The sequence below is a fragment of the Salvelinus namaycush genome, chromosome 10 (assembly GCF_016432855.1).
Source record: "Salvelinus namaycush isolate Seneca chromosome 10, SaNama_1.0, whole genome shotgun sequence".
NCBI lineage: Eukaryota > Metazoa > Chordata > Actinopteri > Salmoniformes > Salmonidae > Salvelinus > Salvelinus namaycush.
In genome coordinates this window covers 30157321-30182448 of record NC_052316.1, presented here as the reverse complement: position 1 = coordinate 30182448, position 25128 = coordinate 30157321, and the positions used below count along the sequence as shown (strand labels likewise).

Sequence of the window (25128 nt, the reverse complement as noted above, 5' to 3'; positions counted from 1 at the left end):
AATCACTCTACGTCCATGTCATCACTATAGTCCTCTCAAATCACTTACGGCCCTCTAATCACTCTACTGTCTCTCGTCATCTACTGTCCCTTCATCCACTATACGTCCATCTAAATCACTCTACTGTCCCTCTAAATCACTCTACTGTCCCTCTAACACTCTACTGTCCCTCTCATCACTCTATGTCCTCTAATCACACTTACTTCCACTTTCCAATCACTCTACGTCACTCAATCATCTCTGATCCCTTCTAAATCACTCTACCTTCCTCTCAATCCTATTACTGTTTCCCCTCTAAATCACTCTACTGTCCCTCTAAAATCACTCTGCCAATCACTACTGTCCCTCTCATACACTCTACTGTCCCTCGATCATCACTCACGTCCTGCTCATTCACTCTAAGTCCCTCTAAATCCACTCTACTGTCCCTCTAAATCACTCTAACTGCCTACAACCTAATGCTTCTCATCACTTACTGTCCCTCTAAATCACTCTACTGTCCCTATATCCTCTAAATCACTCTACGTCCCTCTAAATCACTCTACATGTCACTCTAAATCACTCTACTGTCCTCTCTTCACTCTCACTCTATCTCCTCTACTCTTCCCTCTAAATCACTCTACTGTCCTTAAATCACTCTTCTCCTCTAAATCACTCTATGTCCCTCTAAATCACTCTACTGTCCTTATCATCTACTGTTTTCTTTACCCTCTAAATCACTCTACTGTCCCTTCATCACTCTATGTCCCTCTAAATCATTACTGTCCCTCTCATCACTCTACTGCCTACTCATCCCATCTCTGTCCCTCTAAATCACTCTACGTCCCTCTCAACACTCTACTGTCCTTAATCACTCTACTGTCCCTCTATCATCACTCTACTGTCCCTCTAAATCACTCTACTGTCCCTAAATCACTCTCGTCCCTCAAATCACTCTACTGTCCTCTAAACACTCTACTGTCCCTCTCTATCACTCTACTGTCCCTCTATCCTCTACTGTCCCTCTAAATCACTCTACTGTCCTTCAATCACTCTACTGTCCCTCCTAATCACTCTGCTCCGTTCCCTGCATAAATCACTCTACTGTCCTCTAACTCACTCTACTTACCCTCTAATCACATCTACTGTCCCCTCTAAACGCTCTGTTATCACTCTACTGTCCCTATCATCACTCTACTGTCCCTCTAAATCACTACTTCCTCTCTAAATCACTCTACTGTCCCTCTAAATCAACTCTCTGTCCTTCTAATCACTAATTTCTGTCCCTCTCTCCCTCTATGGAGCTACACTTCTACTGTCCCGTCATCACCTCTATCGCCCTCTAATCATCTAGTCCTTCTCCTATACTGTCCCTCGAACATACTCTACTGATCCTTCTCATCATCTACTGTCCCAATCCTACCATCACTCACTGTCCCTTATCTACTGCCCTCATCATCTGCCTCAAACACCTTAGTCCTAATACTTACTGTCCCTGCTAAATCACTTACTGTCCCTCTAAAATCACTCTCTGTCCCTCTCATCCCTCTACTGTCCTCTAAATCACTCTACTGTCATCGTCCATCTCGTAATAATCATCCCTTATCATACTGTCCGCTCTAACAATCACTCTACTGTCCTTCTAAATCACTCACGTCCCTCTAAATCACTCTACTCGTCTCTCACTCTAATCATTCTCACTATACTGTCCATCGTTCACCTCTTACTGTCACTCTAAATCACTATATGTGCCTCTAAATCACTCTACGTCCGCTCATCCTATGTCCCTCTAAATACTTACTGCCCTCCATCACTATACTGTCCCTCTACTAATCCTAATCTACTGTCCATCTATCCACTCATACTGTGCCCTCTAAATTTCATCAAGTACTAAATCCCTCTGATCACTCTATCCATCTAAATCGCAATTACTGTCGCTCTCATCACTCGAACTGTCCGTTCTCTCATCACTCTACTGTCCATTAATCACTATACTGGTCCCCATCTAATCTATCCTGGTCCTCTCATACTTACGCTTCTACTGCTCCCTTCTACTATCTCAAACTCTACTGTCCCTCTAAATCACTCTGCTGTCCTCTAAATCACTCTACTGTCCTCTAAACACACAGCCCTAGTTGTGAGGTCTGGGGTCCGCTCACCAACCAAGAATTCACAAAATGGGACAAACACCAAATTGAGACTCTGCATTCAGAATTCTGCAAAAATATAATCTGTGTACAACGTAAAACACCAAATAATGCAAAATCCAGAAAAGAGCTGTTAAATTCTACAACCACCTAAAAGGAAGCGATTCCCAAACCCTCCATAACAAAGCCATCACCTACAGAGAGATGAACCTGGAGAAGAGTCCCCTAAGCAAGCTGGTCCTGGGGCTCTGTTCACAAACACAAACAGACCCCACAGAGCCCCAGGACAGCAACACAATTAGACCCAACCAAATCATGAGAAAACAAAAATAGAATTACTAATAAAGAATTAACAAAAAAACTGAGCAAACTAGAATGCTATTTGGCCCTAAACAGGGAGTACACAGTGGCAGAATACCTGACCACTGTGACTGACCCAAACTTAAGGAAAGCTTTGACTATGTACAGACTCAGTGAGCATAGCCTTGCTATTGAGAAAGGCCACCGTAGGCAGACCTGGCTCTCAAGAGAAGACAGACTATGTGCACACTGCCCACAAAATTAGGTGGAAACTGAGCTGCACTTCCTAACCTCCTGCTAAATGTATGACCATATTAGAGACACATATTTCCCTCAGATTACACAGACCCACAAAGAATTCGAAAACAAATCCAATTTTAATAAATTCCCATATCTATTGGGTGAAATACCTCCGTGTGACATCACATCAGCAATATTTGAGACCTGTTGCCACAAGAAAAAGGCAACCAGTGAAGAACAAACACCATTGTAAATACAACCCATATTTATGTTTATTTATTTTCCCTTTTATACAACACTGTATATAGCCATAATATGACATTTGAAATGTCTCTATTCTTTTGAAACTTTTGTGAGTATAATGTTTACTGTTAATTTCTGATTGTTTATTTCACTTTTGTTTATTATCTATTTCACTTTCTTTGGCAATGTAATATATTTCCCGTGCCAATAAAGCCCTTTGAATTGAGAGAGAGAGAGGAGTCAGCTGATGCCTGGAGATGGAGAACATCCCCTCCGACCTCCTGTAGTGAGCTTCTCTCCCCTGGAGCCCAAACACACAGCAAGGAAATTATACTGACCCCAGGTTGACTCACCCTTAAGCCCTTTCTCTCTCCCTCTCTCTATGTCTCTCTGTATGCATATGTGATGAAAGTCTGTGCCCAGTCAGCACAGCCCGCTTTGTTCAAACCAAACAGAATCAGACCCAGAGCCCAAACCTCCTCCTCATTAGACAGATACTGTAGCAGGCTGTATGAAACTAATGTAATGTACTGCTCACAATGAAGATACCTCTGCCAGACTTTGGTATATAATCCCTCGCAAAATATAGCAGTAACCCCCGCTGTTTCCCCCAAAAACATAACCCCTTGCGGAGGTGGTGCCTGCTTACAGACTGTTCTGGTAAACACACACACACACACACACACACACACACACACACACACACAGCTGTGAGTCAGGGACCTTTTGTTCCAACTGAGCAGGAGAAAGACTCCTCTTGTGTTGATTACCTCACTAAACCCCCTCCTCTCCTCCCTCTCCCCTCCTCCTCTGCTCTCCCTCCCTTCTTCTCTCCCCTCCTCTGCTCTCCCCACAGCTGACCCCCCTCCCTCCCTATGCCCACTCCTCTCCCACTGCTCTCAACTCAGCTGAAGCGGCTCTACCCTCAAAAGTTGTATGTTACATGCACCAGTACAGTGAAATGCTTAACTTGCAAGCCCTTCCCAACAGTGCACTATTCAAAATCAAAATATTATATATATTAAAAAAACTAAATTAAAAAGAAATAAGAGGTGAAACAAAAGGAAGGTAAACTATATACTATATTGTACACGGTCAGTGCCAGTACCACAATCCACAATGTGAAGGGATACTGGATAGTTGATGTAGATGAAATCAAATCAAATATTTGTCACATGCGCTGAATACAAGAAGTGTATACCTTATCGTGAAATGCTTACTTACAAGCCCTTAACCAACAATGCAGTTCAAGATATAGAGTTAATAAAATATTGACTAAATAAACTAAAGTACAAGAAATCGAATCAAATCAAAAAGTAAGACAAGAAAATGACATAACAATAGCGAGGCTGTATACAGGGGTACCGGTACCGTGTCAATATACACGGGGTACCGGTACCAGGTCAATATACAGGGGGTACCGGTACCGTGTCAATGTGGAGGATATATACAGGGGGTACCGGTACCGTGTCAATGTGGAGGATATATACAGGGGGTACCGGTACCGGGTCAATGTGGAGGCTGTATACAGGGGGTACCGGTACCGTGTCAATATACAGGGGGTACCGGTACCGTGTCAATGTGGAGGATATATACAGGGGGTACCGGTACCGGGTCAATGTGGAGGCTGTATACAGGGGGTACCGGTACCGGGTCAATGTGGAGGCTGTATACAGGGGGTCCCGGTACCGGGTCAATGTGGAGGCTGTATACAGGGGGTACCGGTACCGGGTCAATATACAGGGGGTACCGGTACCGGGTCAATGTGGAGGCTGTATACAGGGGGTACCGGTACAGAGTCAATGTGGAGGATATATACAGGGGGTACCGGTACCGAGTCAATGTGGAGGATATATACAGGGGGTACCGGTACAGAGTCAATGTGGAGGATATATACAGGGGGTACCGGTACCGAGTCAATGTGGAGGATATATACAGGGGGTACCGGTACCGGGTCAATGTGGAGGATATATACAGGGGGTACCGGTACCGGGTCAATGTGGAGGATATATACAGGGGGTACCGGTACCGAGTCAATGTGGAGGATATATACAGGGGGTACCGGTACCGGGTCAATGTGGAGGATATATACAGGGGGTACCGGTACCGAGTCAATGTGGAGGCTGTATACAGGGGGTACCGGTACCGGGTCAATGGGCGGGGGTACAGAATAGTCAAGGTCATTTGTAAAGTGACTATGCATAGATAATAAACAGCGAGAAGCAGCCGTGTAAAAACAAAGGGGGGGGGGGGTCAACGTAAATAGTCCGGGTGGCCATTTGATTAATTGTTTTACGCATTCTTAAGGCTTGGGGATAGAAGCTGTTAAGGAGCCTTTTGGTCCTAGACTTGGCGCTTCGGTACCACTTGCCATGTGGTAGCAGAGAGAACAGTCTATGACTTGGGTGACTGGAGTCTTCCTCTGGCACCGCCTAGTATATACAGTTGAAGTCGGAAGTTTATATACACTTAGGTTGGAGTCATTAAACTCGTTTTTCAACCACTCCACAAATTTCTTGTTAACAAACTATAGTTTTGGCAAGTCGGTTAGGACATCTACTTTGTGCATGACACAAGTAATTTTTCCAACAATTGTTTACAGACAGATTACTTCACTTATAATTCACTATATCACAATTCCAGTGGGTCAGGAGTTTACATACACTAAGTTGACTGTGCCTTTAAACAGCTTGGAAAATTCCAGAAAATTATGTCATGGCTTTAGAAGCTTCTGATAGGCTAATTGACATCATTTGAGTCAATTGGAGGTGTACCTGTGGATGTATCTCAAGGCCTACCTTCAATCTCAGTGCGTCTTTGCTTGACATCATGGGAAAATCCCCTCCCCTGTTCTCTATCCCCCCCTGTTCTCTATCCCCTCCCCTGCTCTCTATCCCCTCCCCCCTATCCTCTACCCCCTCCCTTGTCCTCTACCCCCTCCCCTGTTCTCTACTCCCTCCCCTGTTCTCTATCCCCTCCCCTGTTCTCTATCCCCTCCCCTGTTCTCTATCCCCTCCCCTGTTCTCTATCCCCTCCCCTGTTCTCTATTCCCTCCCCTGCTCTCTATCCCCTCCCCCCTATCCTCTACCCCCTCCCTTGTCCTCTCCCCCTCCCCTGTTCTCTACTCCCTCCGCTGTCCTCTACTCCCTCCCCTGTTCTCTATCCCCTCCCCTGTTCTCTATCCCCTCCCCTGCTCTCTATCCCCTCCCCCCTATCCTCTACCCCCTCCCTTGTCCTCTCCCCCTCCCCTGTTCTCTACTCCCTCCGCTGTCCTCTACTCCCTCCCCTGTTCTCTACTCCCTCCGCTGTCCTCTACTCCCTCCCCTGTTCTCTACTCCCTCCCTTGTCCTCTACCCCCTCCCCCCTATCCTCTAATCCCTCCCCTGTTCTCTACTCCCTCCCTTGTCCTCTACACCCTCCCCCCTATCCTCTAACCCCTCCGCTGTCCTCCATCCCCTCCCCTGTTCTCTACTCCCGCCCTTGTCCTCTCCCCCTCCCCCCTATCCTCTATCCCCTCCCTTGTCCTCTCCCCCTCCCCTGTTCTCTACTCCCTCCGCTGTCCTCTACTCCCTCCCCTGTTCTCTACTCCCCCCCTTGTCCTCTTCCTCCCCCCTATCCTCTACCCCCTCCCTTGTCCTCTACCCCCTCCCCTGTTCTCTACTCCCTCCCCTGTTCTCTACCTCCTCCCCTGTTCTCTACTCCCTCCCTTGTCCTCTCCCCCTCCCCTGTTCTCTACTCCCTCCGCTGTTCTCTACTCCCTCCCTTGTCCTCTACCCCCTCCCCCCTATCCTCTATCCCCTCCACTGTCCTCTACTCCCTCCCCCGTTCTCCACCCCTCCCTTGTCCCCTACCCCCTCCCCCTCCCACGCCCCATACCCCCTGTCCTCTACCCCCTCCCCTGTCCCACTCCTGTTCCCTGCTTCTCCTTTCACAAGGAGGCAATCCTCTGACTAGGGCTGAAAGTGATCAGCTGCAGAGAGAAAGGAAAGAGAACGAAAAGAGAGAGAAAACACTGTGATTGTGGCTAAAGAAATCTGTCATAACAAAAGGCTTGACCCCCACACCCACTCACTGAGTGTGGAAGGGCTGAGGGATAGCGGGGGTGATAAGGCAGCTGTCAGGGATAATAGACACCTGTGAGAGAGGAAGAGAGGGGGAGAGGAGGACATGGGATGATTGTTCTTCTTTCCGGCTGAGTCAGTAATTTAACTGTATCCTTCTATTCTCTCTATCACTAATACTCTACTCCTCTCTTCACTTCTTACTCAATCCCTTCTTTTTTCCTCTTCATCCCACATTCTCTATGAAGGAAGAAATGGAGGGAATTGAAGGGGAGACGTGGAGAAATAGAGAGACATTTTATGGAGGGAGAGCAACAAGGGAAAAAGAGAGAGGAAGGGAATGGAGAGAGGGATCACAACATTTAACCCTGTAGAATGATTGAGTACATATAAAACCTAACAGTCCTTCAGGCCCCTGGCAGACTCATGGCCCCTCAGGAATAAGACTGATTATACAGTAAATACACACACACACAACCAGCAGCTTGTGACCTCTTGTTCTGAAATAATATATTGAATAAGCACTGTTCTCTCATCGTGTGTGTGTGTGTGTGTGTGTGTGTGTGTGTGTGTGTGTGTGTGTGTGTGTGTGTGTGTGTGTGTGTGTGTGTGTGTGTGTGTGTGTGTGTGTGTGTGTGTGTGTGTGTGTGTGGCACAGCGAGATAAAAGGGAGATCAGAGATTCTAAATAAGCCTAGAAAGAATCCCACACAAGCTTGGGGATGAGTTGGAGGGAGAGAGAATGAGAGGAGGAGGGGTGGAATGGATAGGGAAAGAGAACAGAGAGAGGAATTGGACAAAGACAAGGAAATGTGGAGAGAATAAGCAGGGAGGGAGGGAAGGGGGGAAGGGTGGGACAGAAAGAAAAGAAGGGGAGTGTTTCTCTGACTGCAAACCCCACAGACACACATGGACACACATCCATATAATTTCCATTTCTCTTCATCAGCATGGCATACACACACTCAAATGTTTCTGTACTTAAAGAGAGAGAGGCGTATGTACTGTGTGTTCGTTTATGTTCTGCTGTGTTTGTGTGTGTGCGTGCATATACACTGAACAAAAATATAAACGCACCATGTAAAGTGTAGGTCATTTTTTCAAATTTTTTCAAATTTTGTGCACAAATTTGTTTACATCCCTGTTAGTGAGCATTTCTCATTTGTCAAGATAATCCATCCACCTGACAGATGTGGCATATCAAGAAGCTGATTAAACAGCATGATCATTACACAGGTGCACCTTGTGTTGGGGACAATAAAAGGCCACTCTAAAATGTACCATTTTGTCATACAACACAATGCCACAGATGTCTCATGTTTTGAGGGAGTGTGCAATTGGCATGCTGACTGCAGGAATGTCCACCAGAGCTGTTGCAAGAGAATTTAATGTTCATTTCTCAAGCATAAGCTGCCTCCAATGTCGTTTTAGAGAATTTGACAGTACGTCCAACCGGCCTTACAACCACAGACCATGTGTATGGCATCGTGTGGGTGAGAAGTTTGCTGATGTCAACAGTGGGAACAAAGTGCCCCATGGTGGCAGTGGGGTTATGGTATGGGCAGACATAAGGTATGGACAACAAACACAATTGCATCTATGGCAATTTGAATGAACAGAGATACCTTGACGAGATCGTGACGCCAATTGTCATGCCATTCATCCACCGCCATCACCTCATGTTTCAGCATGATAATGCATGGCCCTATGTTGCAAGGATCTGTACACAATTCCTGGAAGCTGAAAATGTCCCAGTTCTTCCATGGCCTGCATACTCACCAGACATGTTACCCATTTAGCATGTTTGGGATGCTCTGGATCAACGTGTACGACAGCATGTTCCAATTCCCACCAATATCCAGCAACTTCGCACAGCCATTGAAGAGGGGTGGGACAACATTCCACAGGCCAAAATCAACAGCCTGATCAAATGCGCAGGAGATGTGTCACACTGCATGAGGAAAATGGTGATCACACCAGATACTGACTGGTTTTCTGATCCACGCCCCTACTTTTTTTTTTAAAGGTATCTGTGACCAACAGATGCATATCTGTATTCCCAGTCATGTGAAATCCATAGATTAGGGCCTAATTTATGTATTTAAATTGACTGATTTCCTTATATGAACTGTAACCCAGTAAAATCTTTGAAATTGTTGCATGTTGCGTTTATATTTTGTTCAGTATAACTATATCTTTGAACATTTCGATTAAGGCAGCTGCCCGCAGCTCTGATTAAGAGGGGTTGGGTTAAATGCGGAAGACACATTTCGGTTGAATGCATTCAGTTGTGCAGCTGACTAAGTATGCCCTTTCCCACCCCAAAATCTCTCCAAATTGGTTCCCACTAGAGCCTATTAAATCAAATAAAATTGTATTAGTCACATGCGCCGAATACAACAGGTCATAGACCTTACAGTGAAATGCTTACTTACAAGCCCCTAACCAACAATGCAGTTTACATTTTTTGGGATAAGAATAAGAAATAAAAGTAACAAATAATTAAAGAGCAGCAGTAAAATAACAATAGCGAGACTATATACAGGGGGGTACCGGTACTGTCAATGTGCAGGGGCACCGGTTAGTTGAGGTAATATGTACATGTAGGTAGAGTTATTAAAGTGACTTTGCATAGATGATAACAACAGAGAGTAGCAGCAGTGTAAAAGAGGGAGGGGGGCAATGCAAATAATTTGGGTAGCCATTTTATTAGATGTTCAGCAGTCTTATGGCTTGGTGGTAGAAGCTGTTTAGAAGCCTCTTGGACCTAGACTTGGCGCTCCGGTCTCCGGTACCGCTTGCCCTGCGGTAGCAGAGAGAACGGTCTATGACTAGGGTGGCTGGAGTCTTTGACAAATTTTAGGGCCTTCCTCTGACACCGCCTGGTATAGAGGTCCTGGATGGCAGGAAGCTTGGCCCCAGTGATGTACTGGGCCGTTCACACTATCCTCTGTAGCTGTAGTGCTTTGCGGTGAGAGGCCGAGCAGTTGCCATACCAGGCAGTGATGCAACCAGTCAGGATGCTCTTGATGGTGCAGCTGTAGAACCTTTTGAGGATCTCACGACCCATGCCAAATCTTTTCAGTCTCCTGAGGGGCAATAGGTTTTGTCGTACCCTCTTCATGACTGTCTTGATGTGCTTGGACCACGTTAGTTTATTGGTGATGAGGACATCAAGAAACTTGAAGCTCTCAACTTGCTCCACTGCAGCCCCGTCGATGAGAATGGGTGCGTGCTCGGTCCTCTTTTTCCTGTAGTCCAAAATCATCTGACCTCCCTATAGGCCGTCTCGTCGTCGGTGATCACGCCTACCACTGTTGTGTCATCGGAAGACTTAATGATGGTGTTGGAGTCGTGCCTGGCCATGCAGTCATGAGTGAACAGGGAGTACAGGAGGGGACTGAGCAAGCACCCCTGAGGGGCCCCTGTGTTGAGGATCAGTGTGGCGGATGTGTTGTTACCTACACTTATCACCTGGGGGCGGCCTGTCAGATAGTCCAGGATCCAGTTGCAGAGGGAGGTGTTTAGTCCCAGGGTCCTTAGCTTATTGATGAGCTTTGAGGGCACTATGGTGTTGAATGCTGAGCTGTAGTCAATGAATAGCATTCTCACATAGGTGTTCCTTTTGTCCAGGTGGGAAAGGGCCGTGTGGAGTGTGACTGAGATTGCATAATCTGTGGATCTGTTGGGGCAGTATGCAAATTGGAGTGGGTCTAGGGTTTCTGGGATAATGGTGTTGATGTGAGCAAAGACCAGCCTTTCAAAGCACTTCATGGCTACAGACATGAGTGCTACGGGTCGGTAGTAATTTAGGCGGGTTACCTTAGTGTTCTTGGGCACAGGCACTATGGTGGTCTGCTTGAAACATGTTGGTATTACAGACTCGGACAGGGAGAGGTTGAAAATGTCAGTGAAGACACATGCGAGTTGGTGAACGCATGCTCGTAGTACATGTCCTGGTAATCCGTCTGGCCCTGCAGCCTTGTGAACGTTACTTACTCACATTGGCTGCAGTCAATGTGAACGTTACTTACTCACATTGGCTGCAGTCTTCCGGAACAGCTGATGCTCTCATGCATGTTTCAGTGTTATTTGCCTCGAAGCGAGCATAGAAGTAGTTTAGTTCGTCTGGTAGGCTCGTGTCACTGGGCAGCTTGCGGCTGTGCTTCCCTTTGTAGTCTGTAATGGTTTGCAAGCCCTGCCACATGCGACGAGCGTAAGAGCCGGTGTAGCACGATTCGAACTTAGTCCTGGATTGACGCTTAGCCAGTTTGATGGTTCGTCTGAGGGCATAGAGTCCCACTCCTTGAAAGCGGCAGCTCTAGCCTTTAGCTCAGTGCGGATGTTGCCTGTAATCCATGGCTTCTGGTTGGGGTATGTACATACGGTCACTGTGGGGACGACACCATCGATGCACTTATTGATGAAGCCAATGACTGATGTGGTGTACTCCTCAATGCCATCGGAGGAATCCCGGAACATATTCCAGTCTGTGCTAGCAAAACAGTCCTGTAGCTTAGCATCTGCTTCATCTGACCACTTTTTTATTGATCTCGTCATTGGTGCTTCCTGCTTTAATTTTTGCTTGTAAGCAGGAATCAGGAGGATAGAATTATGGTCAGATTTGCCAAATGGAGGGTGAGGGAGAGATTTGTATGTGTCTCTGTGTGTGCAGTAAAGGTGGTCCAGAGTTTTTTCCCTCTGGTTGCACATTTAACATGCTTATAGAAATTTTGTAAAACAGATTTAAGTTTCCCTGCATTAAAGTCCCCGGCTACCTCTGCGTGAGCGTTTTATTGTTTGCTTATGGCGGAATACAGCTCATCCAATGCTGTCTTAGTGCCAGCCTCCGTCTGTGGTGGTATGTAAACAGCTACGAAGAATACAGATGAAAACTCTCTCGGTAAGTACTGTGGTCTACAGCTTATCATGAGATACTCTACCTCAGGCGAGCAATAGCTTGACACTTCCTTAGATATCATGCACCAGCTGTTATTTACAAAAATACATAGTCCGCCGCCCCTTGTCTTACAAGACGCCGCTGTTCTATCCTGCCGGTGCAGTGTATAACCAGCCAGCTGTATGTTGATAGTGTCGTCGTTCAGCCACGACTCCGTGAAGCATAAGATATTACAGTTTTGAATGTCCCGTTGGTAGATTATTCTTCCGCGTAGGTCATCGATTTTATTCTCCAAAGATTGCACGTTTGCTAGCAGAATGGAAGAAGTGGGGGTTTATTCGATTGCTTCAAATTCTCAGATGGCAGCCCGCCCTCTGGCCTCTTTCTCAGCCTCCTCTTCACGCAAGTCACGGGGATCTGGGACTGTTCCCGAGAAAGCAGTATATCATTCACGTCGGGGTCATCAGACTCGTTAAAGGAAAAAAAGGATTCTGCCAGTCCGTGGTGAGTAATCGCAGTCCTGATGTCCAGAAGTTATGTTCGGTCATAAGAGACGGTAGCGGCAACATTATGTACAAAATAAGTTACAAAATAAGTGACAAACAACGCAAATAAACAAACAAAAAACTTCTCCGGCGCCATTGTTGGTCATACCATGACTACCATTTTATTCTCCAAAGATTGCACGTTTGCTAGCAGAATGGAAGAAGTGGGGGTTTGGAAGTGGGGCCTTGGAATAACGATATGCTATTATTTTCTATTAACATGAATCCTTTTGAGCATGTCTACTGGGGTGTGGCAAAATGCTATAGTACAACTCCTTACTCTCTGAGACAAACAATAATAACAACAACAAGAACAACAATGCAGCTTTAACAACCAGCTCTGACAGTATATATCATGTGACAGAAGACAATGAGGTTCAAGTAACAATACAGCTCAGTTAATTTACATAAATGGGTCATCAATGGAGTATTTAAATATTGCAGTGTGTCACTATACTGTAAATGATAACACATGCAGCTCATGCAAGCAGTGAAAGACATTTTTTTATTGTCACAACATAAAGTAAATTGTAAAGTACCATGGCAACCCACTGCATAGCTACAGTAGCTATATTCTCTGTCCACTCTCTTCTGAATACCTTGTATTTACACAATAAAGCATAGACAACATAGGACTTTTTCACTAACACACATTCTCTCTTTCTCTCTCTCCACACACACACGATATGTTATTCTATCCTTGTGGGGACCAAACATTTTTTTCCATTCAAAATCATATTTTCCCTAACCCCTGACCCTTACCATAACCTTAACCCAAAATTTAACCCATAACCCTAACCCAAAACCTAACTCCGAACCCTAACCACTAACTCTTACCATAACCATAATTGTAACCCTAACCCTAAACCAAACCCCTAAGCTTAAAATAGTCTGTCCTCATTGGGACGTGGGAAATGTCCCCCACGAGGGAGAATTTCCCTTGTTTTACTATCCTTGTGGTGACTTTTGGGGATTTTAGGTCCCCACAAGAATAGACGAACCAACCCACACACGCTGTATAATTACAGCGAGAGAACAGTGCCTATTCAATGCATTATTTCAGATCAAGGTTACAAGCTGCTGGTTGTGTGTGGGTGAATGTCTACTGTATAATCAGTCCTATTCCCGAGGGGCCATGTGTCTGCCAGGGCCCGAAGGACTGTTAGGTCTCAGATGTACAGCAACACTTAGACATGTGTCAAGTGAAATGGATCCCATTTAAAGGACTTTTCTATTTAAGCTGACAAACAGCAGTATAAGGGTTGTCTTATGTCAGCATAGGTAGCTGTGTATGTGCGTACGTGCATGCCTGAGCCGAGGAGCCTGTGTATGTGTGTGTGCGGTCTTTGTTTGTGACACACCGCAATGTCAGCTGGTCTTATCCATGATTACTGAATGTGAACATTAAGAAATGATGATTTTAGAGACAGAACCTGATCAGGTGAAAAAATGGGAAGGCATGATGGGGAAACAACAGCTTTGTCAGCCTCCCTTCTAGTATGGCCTGGTAACAATGACCTCACACAAACACACACACAAAACATGACTCCGAGTTTGTAGACAGTCTTTGTTTGATGAACTCTGCGACAAACACCCAAACAACACCATACAGCACCATACAGCATTCATCTGGCTAATGTGAGACTACGCATTCACCAGCACAAAAACCCATAACCTATTTCTCAAAAAACACATCCATAGTACACCACAAAAAATGGAGGAATTCTATATTCATCACGTTAGCCTCAAACCATTTCCCCAGGATCACCTCCATAGAAGCGTAAAATCCCCTGCGTTTAAATGGACAGGCATTATAAAGGATAGTGAGGGTCTCTATAACAACATTAACAACAGGAACAGTTCAAGTTCTACAGTATCAACAGATCAGGGATTAAACTCCCGTATGACTCACCACAGCTCTAAGAGGCGTCCATTTTGTTTGTTTGTTTTTAGTGAAGCTTAGAAGACATTTATCAGCCACCCCCTGCTGTGGTGAACAATACCGCTGCAGACCTAACACAGCACCCCCCCCCCCCCCCCCCCAAACTGACTGACTAATCTCTCTGGTGAGAAAAGTCCAAAAGGCCTAGGTGACAAGGGAGAGGGGTGGGGGGTTAGAGGTTTTATGGTAAAAGGGTAGGAGGATAGTATTCCAGACATAGCTGTAGATAAAGGACAAGCTAGAATATACTGATGTCCCCATCAAGGGCAGGGGAACAGTGGTTAGGGGGTTGGGCGTCAGTATGGCAGTCAGGCATAGCTTTAGATAAAGGACAAAGCAAAACAAGACATTGTCAGGTCCCCCACCAAAGACTGTAAAGTGATTCATGCTAATCATCTTATTCATGCAGTGTATCTAATCGAACTAGACATCAGAGACCATTGAGGTTTACCAATGCTGTGAATATAATCAACACCCATAGTCTAATGTTGTTATATATCACTTCAGGTAGACAGACACAGAGAGCATTATCTCAACAGGGAAAAATGTCCTCCTGTGTGCTACCTATATCCCCCCCACTAGAATACCCATACTTTAATGAAGACAGCTTCTCCATCCTGGAGGAGGAAATCAATAATTTCCAGGCCCAGAGACATGTACTAGTCTGTGGCGACCTAAATGCCAGAACTGGACAAGAACCTGACACCCTCAGCATACAGGGGGACAAACACCTGCCTGGAGGTGACAGCATTCCCTCCCCCATATGCCCCCCAAGGTACAACTACGACAACATAACCAACAAAAACGGGTCACAACTCCTGCAGCTCTGTCGCACGCTGGGTATGTACATAGTCAATGGTAGGCTTCGAGGGGACTCCTATGGTAGGTACACCTATAGCTCATCTCTTGGCAGTAGTACTGTAGACTACTTTATCACTGACCTCAACCCAGAGTCTCTCAGAGCGTTCACAGTCAACCCACTGACACCCCTATCAGATCACAGCAAAATCACAGTCTACTTGAACAGAGCAATACTCAATCGTGAGGCATCAAACCAAAGGAACTGATTAATATTAAGAAATGCTATAGATGGAAGGAAAGTATTGTGGAAATCTACCAAAAAACAATTAGGCAACAACAAATTCAATCCCTTTTACACAACTTCCTGGACAAAACGTTCCACTGTAATAGTGAAGGTAAACTTGGCAGTAGAAAACCTAAACAGTATATTTGACCTCTCAGCTTCCCTATCAAATCTAAACATTTCAAACAGAAAACCGAAAAAAAATTAACAACAATGACAAATGGTTTGATGAAGAATGCAAAAACCTAAGAAAGAAATTGAGAAACCTACCCAACCTAAAACATAGAGACCCAGAAAACCATGAGTCTTCGCCTTCACAAAGGTGAATCACTAAAACAATACAGAAATAAACAACGGAAAAAGAAGGAACAGCACGTCAGAAATCAGCTCAATGTAATTGAAGAATCCATTGACTCTAACCAATTCTGGAAAAATTGGAAAACACTAAAGAAACAACAACAAGAAGAGTTATCTATAGGGATGCACCGATATGACATTTGTGGCCGACACCGATATCCAATATTTTCCTTGCAAAAAAAACCTGATACCGATACTGATAACCGATAATAAAAAAAATGTGCGGCCATTTAAGCATTCTAATACAGTTAAATAGTTGAAACACACACCCACACTGACCAAAAAGCAATTTTTGGGGTATTTACATATGTTCCCATTACCAGTAAAACATAATCAAAACCTATTTATTTCACTTACTTGCTGTGCTGTTTCGTTGTTTATTTGTTCAGTCTCAACCAGGATTTCATCATACATGTCAAGCAGTGTCAAGTTTCAGCGGTGTCTGTCCGTGGCCTCTTTTCCTCGGTGCACACTGTCAATGTGTCCGTTTCCATCTTGTCCAGCTGTGTCTGTAACATTTCACGTAAACCCTGTTTCTTGTCTGCATCAAAGTAGCGGTCCTTGTACCGAGCATGGTGCGACACAATAAAGAGGCTCAGAGAGAATGCCACCGAATCGCTTGTACACAGCCTCTTGTAGAGTACTTTTGCAAGTTTTAACACCACGTCTGTGTCGGCAGTTTTGTTGAGTAGGCGTTTCAATGCCATGACAGAGGGTATCACATCTGCTGCAGACACAGTTGAAGAGCTGATTTCTCCAGTCAGTTGTTCGAATGGAGCTAGAAGTGTGTTCATATTTCCAAGTTTCAAACATGTTGTCAAATGCCATTGAAATGGCAGCAGAAGTATGAGAACCAGCACATTCTTGAGCATGCAATATGGCTTTTCTCAGTCCTCGTTGACCCACTGTGCTGCCAGACTCAGCATGCTCATGGGGCTGACATCCCTGGTCCAAATGTCAGTTATGAAGATAATAGCAGTGACGCCCATAGCAAGTAGCTCAGGAATGTGCGTTTCAACAATACTGTGGAACTCCGGTAAGGCAACATCTGAAAAATAGCGCCTACTTGGTAGTGTGTACCGGGGCTTGAGGTGCTCGACCAGTCGGCGAAAGCCAACATCATCTATGACAGAGAACGGTTGATTGTCAAGGGCAATGAATTCCATTATCTTGGCGTTAATGGATTTCACCTTTGAGTTGTCTCGCAAAAATGTTCTTACTCTTTCAAATGACTGCTCGACTTGAACTTGTTAAGTTGTTGGAAGTGTGCACTTAGTATTTTTTGGCTTTTGATCCGTGTATCGCTGTATTTTTCGTGGCGTCATTACGTCATCTATCTACGTTATATAGGTATGCACGTCAGCTTTGACATTGGTTTTGAACATCGGCTTTAAACTAGACATCGGGCCGATGTTGGCATTTTTAGCTAATATCGGCCAATTCCGATATGCTTACCGATATATCGTGCGTCCCTAGTTATCTATCCAAAACGGAGATGTATGGGTAAACCACTTCTCCAATCTTTTTGGTCCTATAACAAAGAACAAACGGCAAAAAAATATACATGATCATATACAAATCTTAGAATCAACTATTAAAGACTACCAGAACCCACTGGATTCTCCAATGTAAATTGAATGAACTACAGGACAAAATACAAACCCTCCAACCCAAAAAGGCCTGTGGTGTTGATGGTATCCTCAATTAAATTATAAAATAGACAGACCACAAATTCCAATTGGCTATAATTAAACTCTTTAACATCATCCTTAGCTCTGGCATCTTCCCCAATATTTGGAACCAAGGACTGATCACCACAATCCACAATAGTGGAGACAAATTTGACCCCAATAACTACCATGGGATATGCGTCAACAGCAACCTTAAAAAAATCCTCTGCATTATCATTAACAGCAGACTAATTAATTTCCTCAGTGAAAACAATGTACTGAGCAAATGTCAAATTGGCTTTAAACCAAATTATCGTACGACAGACCACGTATTCACCCTGCACACCCTAATTGACAAACAACCAAACCAAAACAAAGTCTTCTCATGCTTTGTTGATTTCAAAAAAGCTTTTGACTCAATTTGGCATGAGGGTCTGCTATACAAATAGATGGAAAGTGATGTTGGGGGAAAAACATACAACATCATGAAATCCATGTACACAAACAACAAGTGTGCGGTTAAAATTGGCAAAAAACACAAACATTTCTTTCTACAGGCCGGTGGGTGAGACAGGGATGCAGCTTAAGCCCCACCCTCTTCAACATTATATATCAACGAATTAGCAAGGGCACTAGAACAGTCTGCAGCACCCAGCCTCACCCTACTAGAATCTGAAGTCAAATGCCTACTGTTTGTTGATGATCTGGTGCTTCTGTCACCAACCAAGGAGGGCCTACAGCGGCACCTAGATCTTCTGACAGACCTGGGCCCTGACCGTAAATCTCAATAATAAAATAATGGTGTTCCAAAAAAGGTCCAGTTGCCAGGACCACAAATACAAATTCCATCTAGACACCGTTGCCCTCGAGCACACAAAAAACTATACATACCTCGGCCTGAACATCAGCGCCACAGGTAACTTCCATAAAGCTGTGAACGAGCTGAGAGACAAGGAAAGAAGGGCTTCTATGCCATCAAAAATAACATTAAATATCGACATATCAATTAGGAACTGGCTAAAAATACTTGAATCAGTTATAGAACCTATTCGCCCTTTATGGTTGTGAGGTCTGGGGTCCGCTCACCAAACAAGAATTCACAAAATGGGACAAACACCAAATGGAGAGACTGCATAAAGAATTCTGCAAAAATATCCTCTGTGTACAACGTAAAACACCAAATAATGCATGCAGAGCAGAACTAGGCTGATACCAGCTAATTATCAAAATCCAGAAAAGAGCTGTTTAAATTCTACAACCACCTAAAAGGAAGCGATTCCCAAACCTTCCATAACAAAGCCATCACCTACAGAGAGATGAACCTGGAGAAGAGTCCCCTAAGCAAGCTGGTCCTGGGGCTCTGTTCACAAACACAAACAGGCCCCACAGAGCTCTAGGACAGCAACACAATTAGACCCAACCAAATTATGAGAAAACGAAAACAGAATAACTTATAAAGAATTAACAAAAAAACTGAGCAAACTAGAATGCTATTTGGCCCTAAACAGAGAGTACACAGTTGCAGAATACCTGACCACTGTGACTGACCCAAACTTACGGAAAGCTTTGACTATGTACAGACTCAGTGAGCATAACCTTGCTATTGAGAAAGGCCGCCGTAGGCAGACCTGGCTCTCAAGAGAAGACAGGCACATTGCCCACAAAATTAGGTGGAAACTGAGCTGCACTTCCTAACCTCCTGCCAAATGTATGACCATATTAGAGACACATATTTCCCTCAGATTACACAGATCCACAAATAATTTGAAAACAAACCCAATTTTGATAAACTCCCATATCTACTGGGTGAAATACCAGTGCGCCAACACAGCAGCAATATTTGTGACCTGTTGCCACAATAAAAGGTCAACCAGTGAAGAACAAACACCATTGTAAATGCAACCCATATTTATGTTGTTTTTTTTCTTCCCTTTTGTACTTGAACTATTTGTACATCATTACAACACTGTACATATAGACATAATATGACATTTGAAATGTCTTTATTCTTTTGGAACTTCTGTGAGTGTAATGTTTACAGTTCATTTTTATTGCTTATTGTTTATTTCACTTTTGTTTATTACCTACTTCACTTGCTTTGGCAATGTTAACATATTTTTCCCATGCTAATTAAAGCCCTTAAATTGAAATTGAATTGAGCAGCATGGGGTGAGACTGGTGACAACGTGACAGACAGGAGGAGACACATCATCATCCAAGGACGACTAGCAACACACCAGAGGTTTGTTGAGTGGAGAGAGAGGTGAAGGAATGGTGGGAAAAAGCTGAGTGAGAGAGAAGTGAGGTACTACCTTCGAGGTGGAGTGATGTGGGGGAAGAGGAAAAGGAAGTTTGTGGAGTAGAGCCCTACGTTCTAGAAAGACCATGCAGTGTGCTTTCTGGGCAGTCTTTGACAGACAACAAAAGTAGATACCAGGAAGTGGAGGTGTACTTACTCAGTATGTAGAGGGAGAGAGTGAGGCCAGCCAGACAGAAGCCCTCAAAGAAACGTAATGTGCTGAACATGGTCATGTTGAAGGAGAACGCTACACTCAAACCAAACACCAACATGAACAGCACCGAGACTATCAGGACCGGGTGACGACCGAACCTGAGAGAGAAGAGAGAAGAGAGAATGGGAGGGAAAGAGAATGGGAGGGAAGAGATTGCAAGATAGTGGGAGAAACAGACAGAGAGAATGGGAGAGAGAAAATTAGCAATGGAAAGAGAAATTAGTCCAATGGTCTGTTTCCCTCTACAACCTGATCCTGGGTTAGAGGTCAGCAGATCATTGGGTCAGAGTAGTCTCTGTTGCTATAGCTACAGCTCATCCCACAGACAACTCAACAGGGAGATCTGTGGGTGTTTTTCATAAGACACGATCTATTCTCGGATGCCTGGGGGAGTGGGGATGCAGACACAGACATGAGCAGATGGCTAAGTGCATCACTACTACCTTGCTGAGACCTAGAAGTACTGTCGCCCCAGATCCAGAAACGCCTTGGCTTTTTATGGGTCAGTGGTATTGACACTGTTTCTGGAGTATGTTTTGTTACGTTGGGGAGAGTTGTGAGTTACCGCCCCGGTTGGAGCGGGATTTCCTATGTCACACACAAAGACACAAAATGGAGAAGGAGAATGCTAGATTGCGTACCAGTCGGCTAGGATGCCCATCACCAGGTAGCCGAAGATAGATCCCACCAAGAGAGAGAACTTGGCGATGTGAACCTTCCAGGCCGAATCACACACCAGGTTCCACTGCAGAGAGAGAAGTGGGAAATATATGTATTAAATAAACTCAGCATGAAAAGAAACATCCTGTCACTGTCAACTGTGTTTATTTTCAGCAAACTTAACATGTGTAAATATTTGTATGAACATAACAAGATTCAACATCTGAGACATAAACTGAACAAGTCCCACAGACATGTGAAATAACAGAAATCTAATAATGTGTCCCTGAAAAAAGGGGGGGGTCAAAATCAAAAGTCAGTCTCTGGTGTGGCCACCAGCTGCATTAAGTACTGCAGTGCATCTCTTCCACATGAACTGCACCAGATTTGCCAGTTCTTGCTGTGAGATGTTACCCCACTCTTCCACTAAAGCACCTACAAGTTCCCGGACATTTCTGGGGGGAATGGCCTTAGCCCTCACCCTCCGATCCAACAGGTCCCAGACGTGCTCAATGGGATTGAGATCCGGGCTCTTCGCTGGCCATGGCAGAACACTGACATTCCTGTCTTGCAGGAAATCACGCACAGAACGAGCAGTATGGCTGGTGGCATTGTCATGCTGGAGGGTCATGTCAGGATGAGCTTGCAGGAAGGGAACCACATGAGGGAGGAGGATGTTTTCCCTGTAACGCACAGTGTTGAGATTGCCTGCAATGACAACAAGCTCAGTCTGATGATGCTGTGACACACCGCCCCAGACCAAGACGGACCCTCCACCTCCAAATCGATCCCGCCCAGAGAACAGGCCTCGGTGTAACGCTCATTCCTTCGACGATAAACGCAAATCCGACCATCACCCCTTGTGCAACAAAACCGCGACTCTTCAGTGAAGAGCACTTTTTGCCAGTCCTGTCTGGTCCAGCGAAGGTGGGTTTGTGCCCATAGGCGACGTTGTTGCTGGTGATGTCTGGTGAGGACCTGCCTTACAACAGGCCTACAAGCCCTGAGTCCAGCCTCTCTCAGCCTATTGCGGAAAGTCGGAGCACTGATGGAGGGATTGTGCGTTCCTGGTGTAACTCGGGCAGTTGTTGTTGCCTGTACCGTGACAGGTGTGATGTTCGGATGTACCGATCCTGTTTAGGTGTTGTTACCTGTGGTCTGCCACTGCGAGAACGATCAGCTGTCCGTCCTGTCTCCCTGTAGTGCTGTCTTAGGCATCTCACAGTACGGACATTGCAATTTATTGCCCTGGCCACATCTGCAGTACTCATGCCTCCTTGCAGCATGCATAAGGCACGTTCACGCAGATGAGCAGGGACCCTGGGCATCTTTCTTTTGGTGTTTTTCAGAGTCAGTAGAAAGGCCTCTTTAGTGTCCTAAGATTTCATAACTGTGACTTTAATTGCCTACCGTCTGTAAGCTGTTAGTGTCTTAACGACCGTTCCACAGATGCATGTTCATTAATATTTTATGGTTCATTGAACATGCATGGGAAACAGTGTTTAAACCCTTTACGATGAAGATCTGTGAAGTTATTTGGATTTTTACGAATTATCTTTGAAAGACAGGTTCCTGAAAATTGGACATTACTTTTCTTGCTGAGTTTATAAGTAATAATACACCAAACAGGAGAGAAAGGGAGGGACATAAATACTGTACATGTTTATCAACAACATGATACAGTATCACACAGCAAACTACATAAGAGAAAGAGTAATCATATAAGTTGTTAGGGATAAAACTAAAAGATCCTGAAGCACAACTTGGTTGGAGAGAGAGAGTAAGGAAGAGATAGGGAGAGATAGAGAAAGAGGGAAGAGAGAGATTGAAGGAGAGTAAAAGGGCAAGAGAGAAGAGAGAGATGAGTATCAGGTACGATTGATAAGTCTACTGTAATAGGTTTATCAATGGGCTATTTAAACCCAGCATTATCTGAGAAAGCAGATGTCTGGCACTGAACACACACACACACACACAAAAACACTAAGAAAGGATCACACATACTAACAACACACACAGTTGAACTTAATAACTTAATCTCATATAAAAAGGTAGCTGTTTGAGATTAAATGGATATTTTGTCAAACCTGCTCAGATGCAGGTCAATGCGTTGGGGGTAAAAAGAGACTACCTGCTACACCTACTCTTCTTCTATGATGGATTGTACAATAATCACATCCTCTGCCCTCATCAGTATCACAGAGTGGCCTAATAGGCTACACCACAGTAGGATTAATTCAATTAGCTGGCATGAATAGTTATACTCCAAAGTGTAGTGTGTTTTGATCATGCCAACTGGGGTCAGCTGAGATATGAAAGTGGTTTGAAAATGAGTGGACACCAGATACTGTATGCTCTGAGGGCAAACTGTGCTCTGTCTTACAGTAGGCCTATGGCACAGAATGTACAGAATGGAACATTGGCAGAGTGCATGTGCTGTCCATGGTGCTGGGTAGACTAAACTCCACTCAGACCAGCTTGTGCCCCATAGTTGCATAGGATGCACTGTTAGTGATGCTGATGATTGTTCAGCTTTTTCAGATGCCGAAACAGTCAGAGGGGAGGTATGGCATCTGGTGCACACTTGTTACCTTGGTTACCACGTTCTGACTGAGTCCAGTCTGCAGTTCGAGCTTCCACTCCTTACACGCACATTGCATGCCACCGCTGTCACCGTCTCTTGTGCCATTGTCTAGGGGGAGGTACGGCACGGGTGTACCAATGCCACCATTCGTGACGGTCACCGGTAACGTTAAAGATCCCATGGTCCAATTACTCCCGTTGACCAGAGGCTGTACGCACGTGCTGTTCGGTTGGGCCAAAAGGAAATAATCCGAAAACTGGCTAAATCCGATAAATAAAGCCGGTATCCACGTCAGGATCACGAGCTGCTTTTGGTGTTTCCCAAATCCCCCGAGAGACGGTAGAACTGAGCCGTCGACGTGCGGCAGCAGCCTGGGGGCCTGTGTCTGCTCCAGCGACATGAAGCCGTTCTCAATTGGCGGTTGGTCCCGCTCCTGCTGCTGCGCCTCTGCCACCGGCCGCTCTGGCCCCGCTGCCATCTCGACAAAAATAACTGCCAAACCCCTGGCGCTCTGCTGCCCTGTCCACTCGGCTCTGCGTAAACCCTGTGTTACAAAGGAAACCCAGAGCGCAGGCAGACTTGATGTATACAACAAAGACTGGGGAAGAATGAGAGTTGAATCGGGGTCCTCTGGTAGATTACCGAGTGGTTGCTCGTCTCACCATGGTGCTCCGGTTAGAATAGGCTGACCGAATGACGGTTTCCGGTGGAGCCTGGGTCTCAGGGCGAAGCTGTGGCGAGGAAACCGGCAAGGTGTGGGCTCGGAGAGGCAGGCATGCTCACCATGCTGAAGGTCTTTGTGTTCCAACGGGTAGCAGCCATCCATGTGGGGTTAAACTAGACAAACAGGCAAAGAGGTGTGGGTGACTGATCGGCACATTTGCTAGCCCCTCCACGCGCTCCACAGGTAACACACCTGCCCAGTCCTTGACCCCTCGCAGGTATAGTGGTGGTGGTGGTCATTGCTGCAGTTTGCAGACAGAACCAACCGTTAGGTCTATCTTACATATCATACGGCTCTCATCCAATATGAGATCACCGTATGATTTCAATGAATATTCGTCCAGGTCTCTCCGTCCGGATTCACTTGGCTTTGAACAAGTCGACCACACACTCCAATCCCGCTTCGTTTCGCTGGTAATCGATGGTGTAGACTAAACTGTGCGGTGCACGCAGTCTCGGAGAATCAAGCCCCGCCCTTCTCCGTTGTTCGGCGCGCTGTGATTGGTTCGTGTTCACGGGGCGATTGCACCACTGACGCGCAATTGGGCATCGGTGCCGTAGCCTACCGAAACCGCGACAAAGATATCCTTTGTTTACCACATGCCCCCTTTCCCTCAAAATAATAACACGGGTTTGTGAGAAATACTATACAGTTAATGTTTATCGTCAATTAGGTGAGATTTAGAGATTAACTGGAGATGTGTTGGAGGCTATAAGGATTTGTGTCAATTAAAGCCTCACTCGGGCTACCCCCCCCCTCCATATAGCTTAGTTTATTATGTATGTCAGAATGTCTGACTCATAAATAGATAATAACGTTTGCATTTCTTGAGATGACAATAGCCTGTCACACAGATGGGTTGCAGCTGCAGTCTACTGTACAATTATGACATTGTCTCCTCCGCAGGGTGGTGTGTGGGTAGTCCTTCGCCAGAGGGCGTCATGATCAAAAACTGTTAAGAGTCCTTGCATTGCTCAAGGTTTGACAAGAAGTGTGGTAATCTGTTGCATCACTTTCTCTCCTCTAATTTGTTCCCGGCATGAAATGTTATTTGCTCAATTGTCAGGGAGACATGGATGAGTTGAACGTTACACCCAGGCTTGAATTTGGCAAAATTCTATGGAAATTACTAATGTAGGGCTCCTGGTCACCATAGCTCAGATGTGCCAGGAAGTGATGA

The 25128-nt window shown here is 45.2% G+C and overlaps 1 protein-coding gene across 1 annotated transcript in view; it reads right to left on the bottom strand.

Annotated features, from left to right (window-relative positions):
• Positions 1 to 23702, bottom strand: part of LOC120054299 (solute carrier family 22 member 23-like) — a 51435-nt gene extending 27733 nt beyond the window's left edge. The window contains exons 1-3 of the mRNA XM_039001713.1: positions 23232 to 23702; positions 20622 to 20725; positions 19924 to 20078 (exon numbers count right to left, since the gene is read on the bottom strand). Of these exons, the coding sequence (XP_038857641.1) occupies positions 19924 to 20078; positions 20622 to 20725; positions 23232 to 23702 (730 nt within the window). The remainder of the gene's footprint in view (positions 1 to 19923; positions 20079 to 20621; positions 20726 to 23231) is intronic.
• Between the last annotated feature and the right edge of the window lie 1426 nt (positions 23703 to 25128).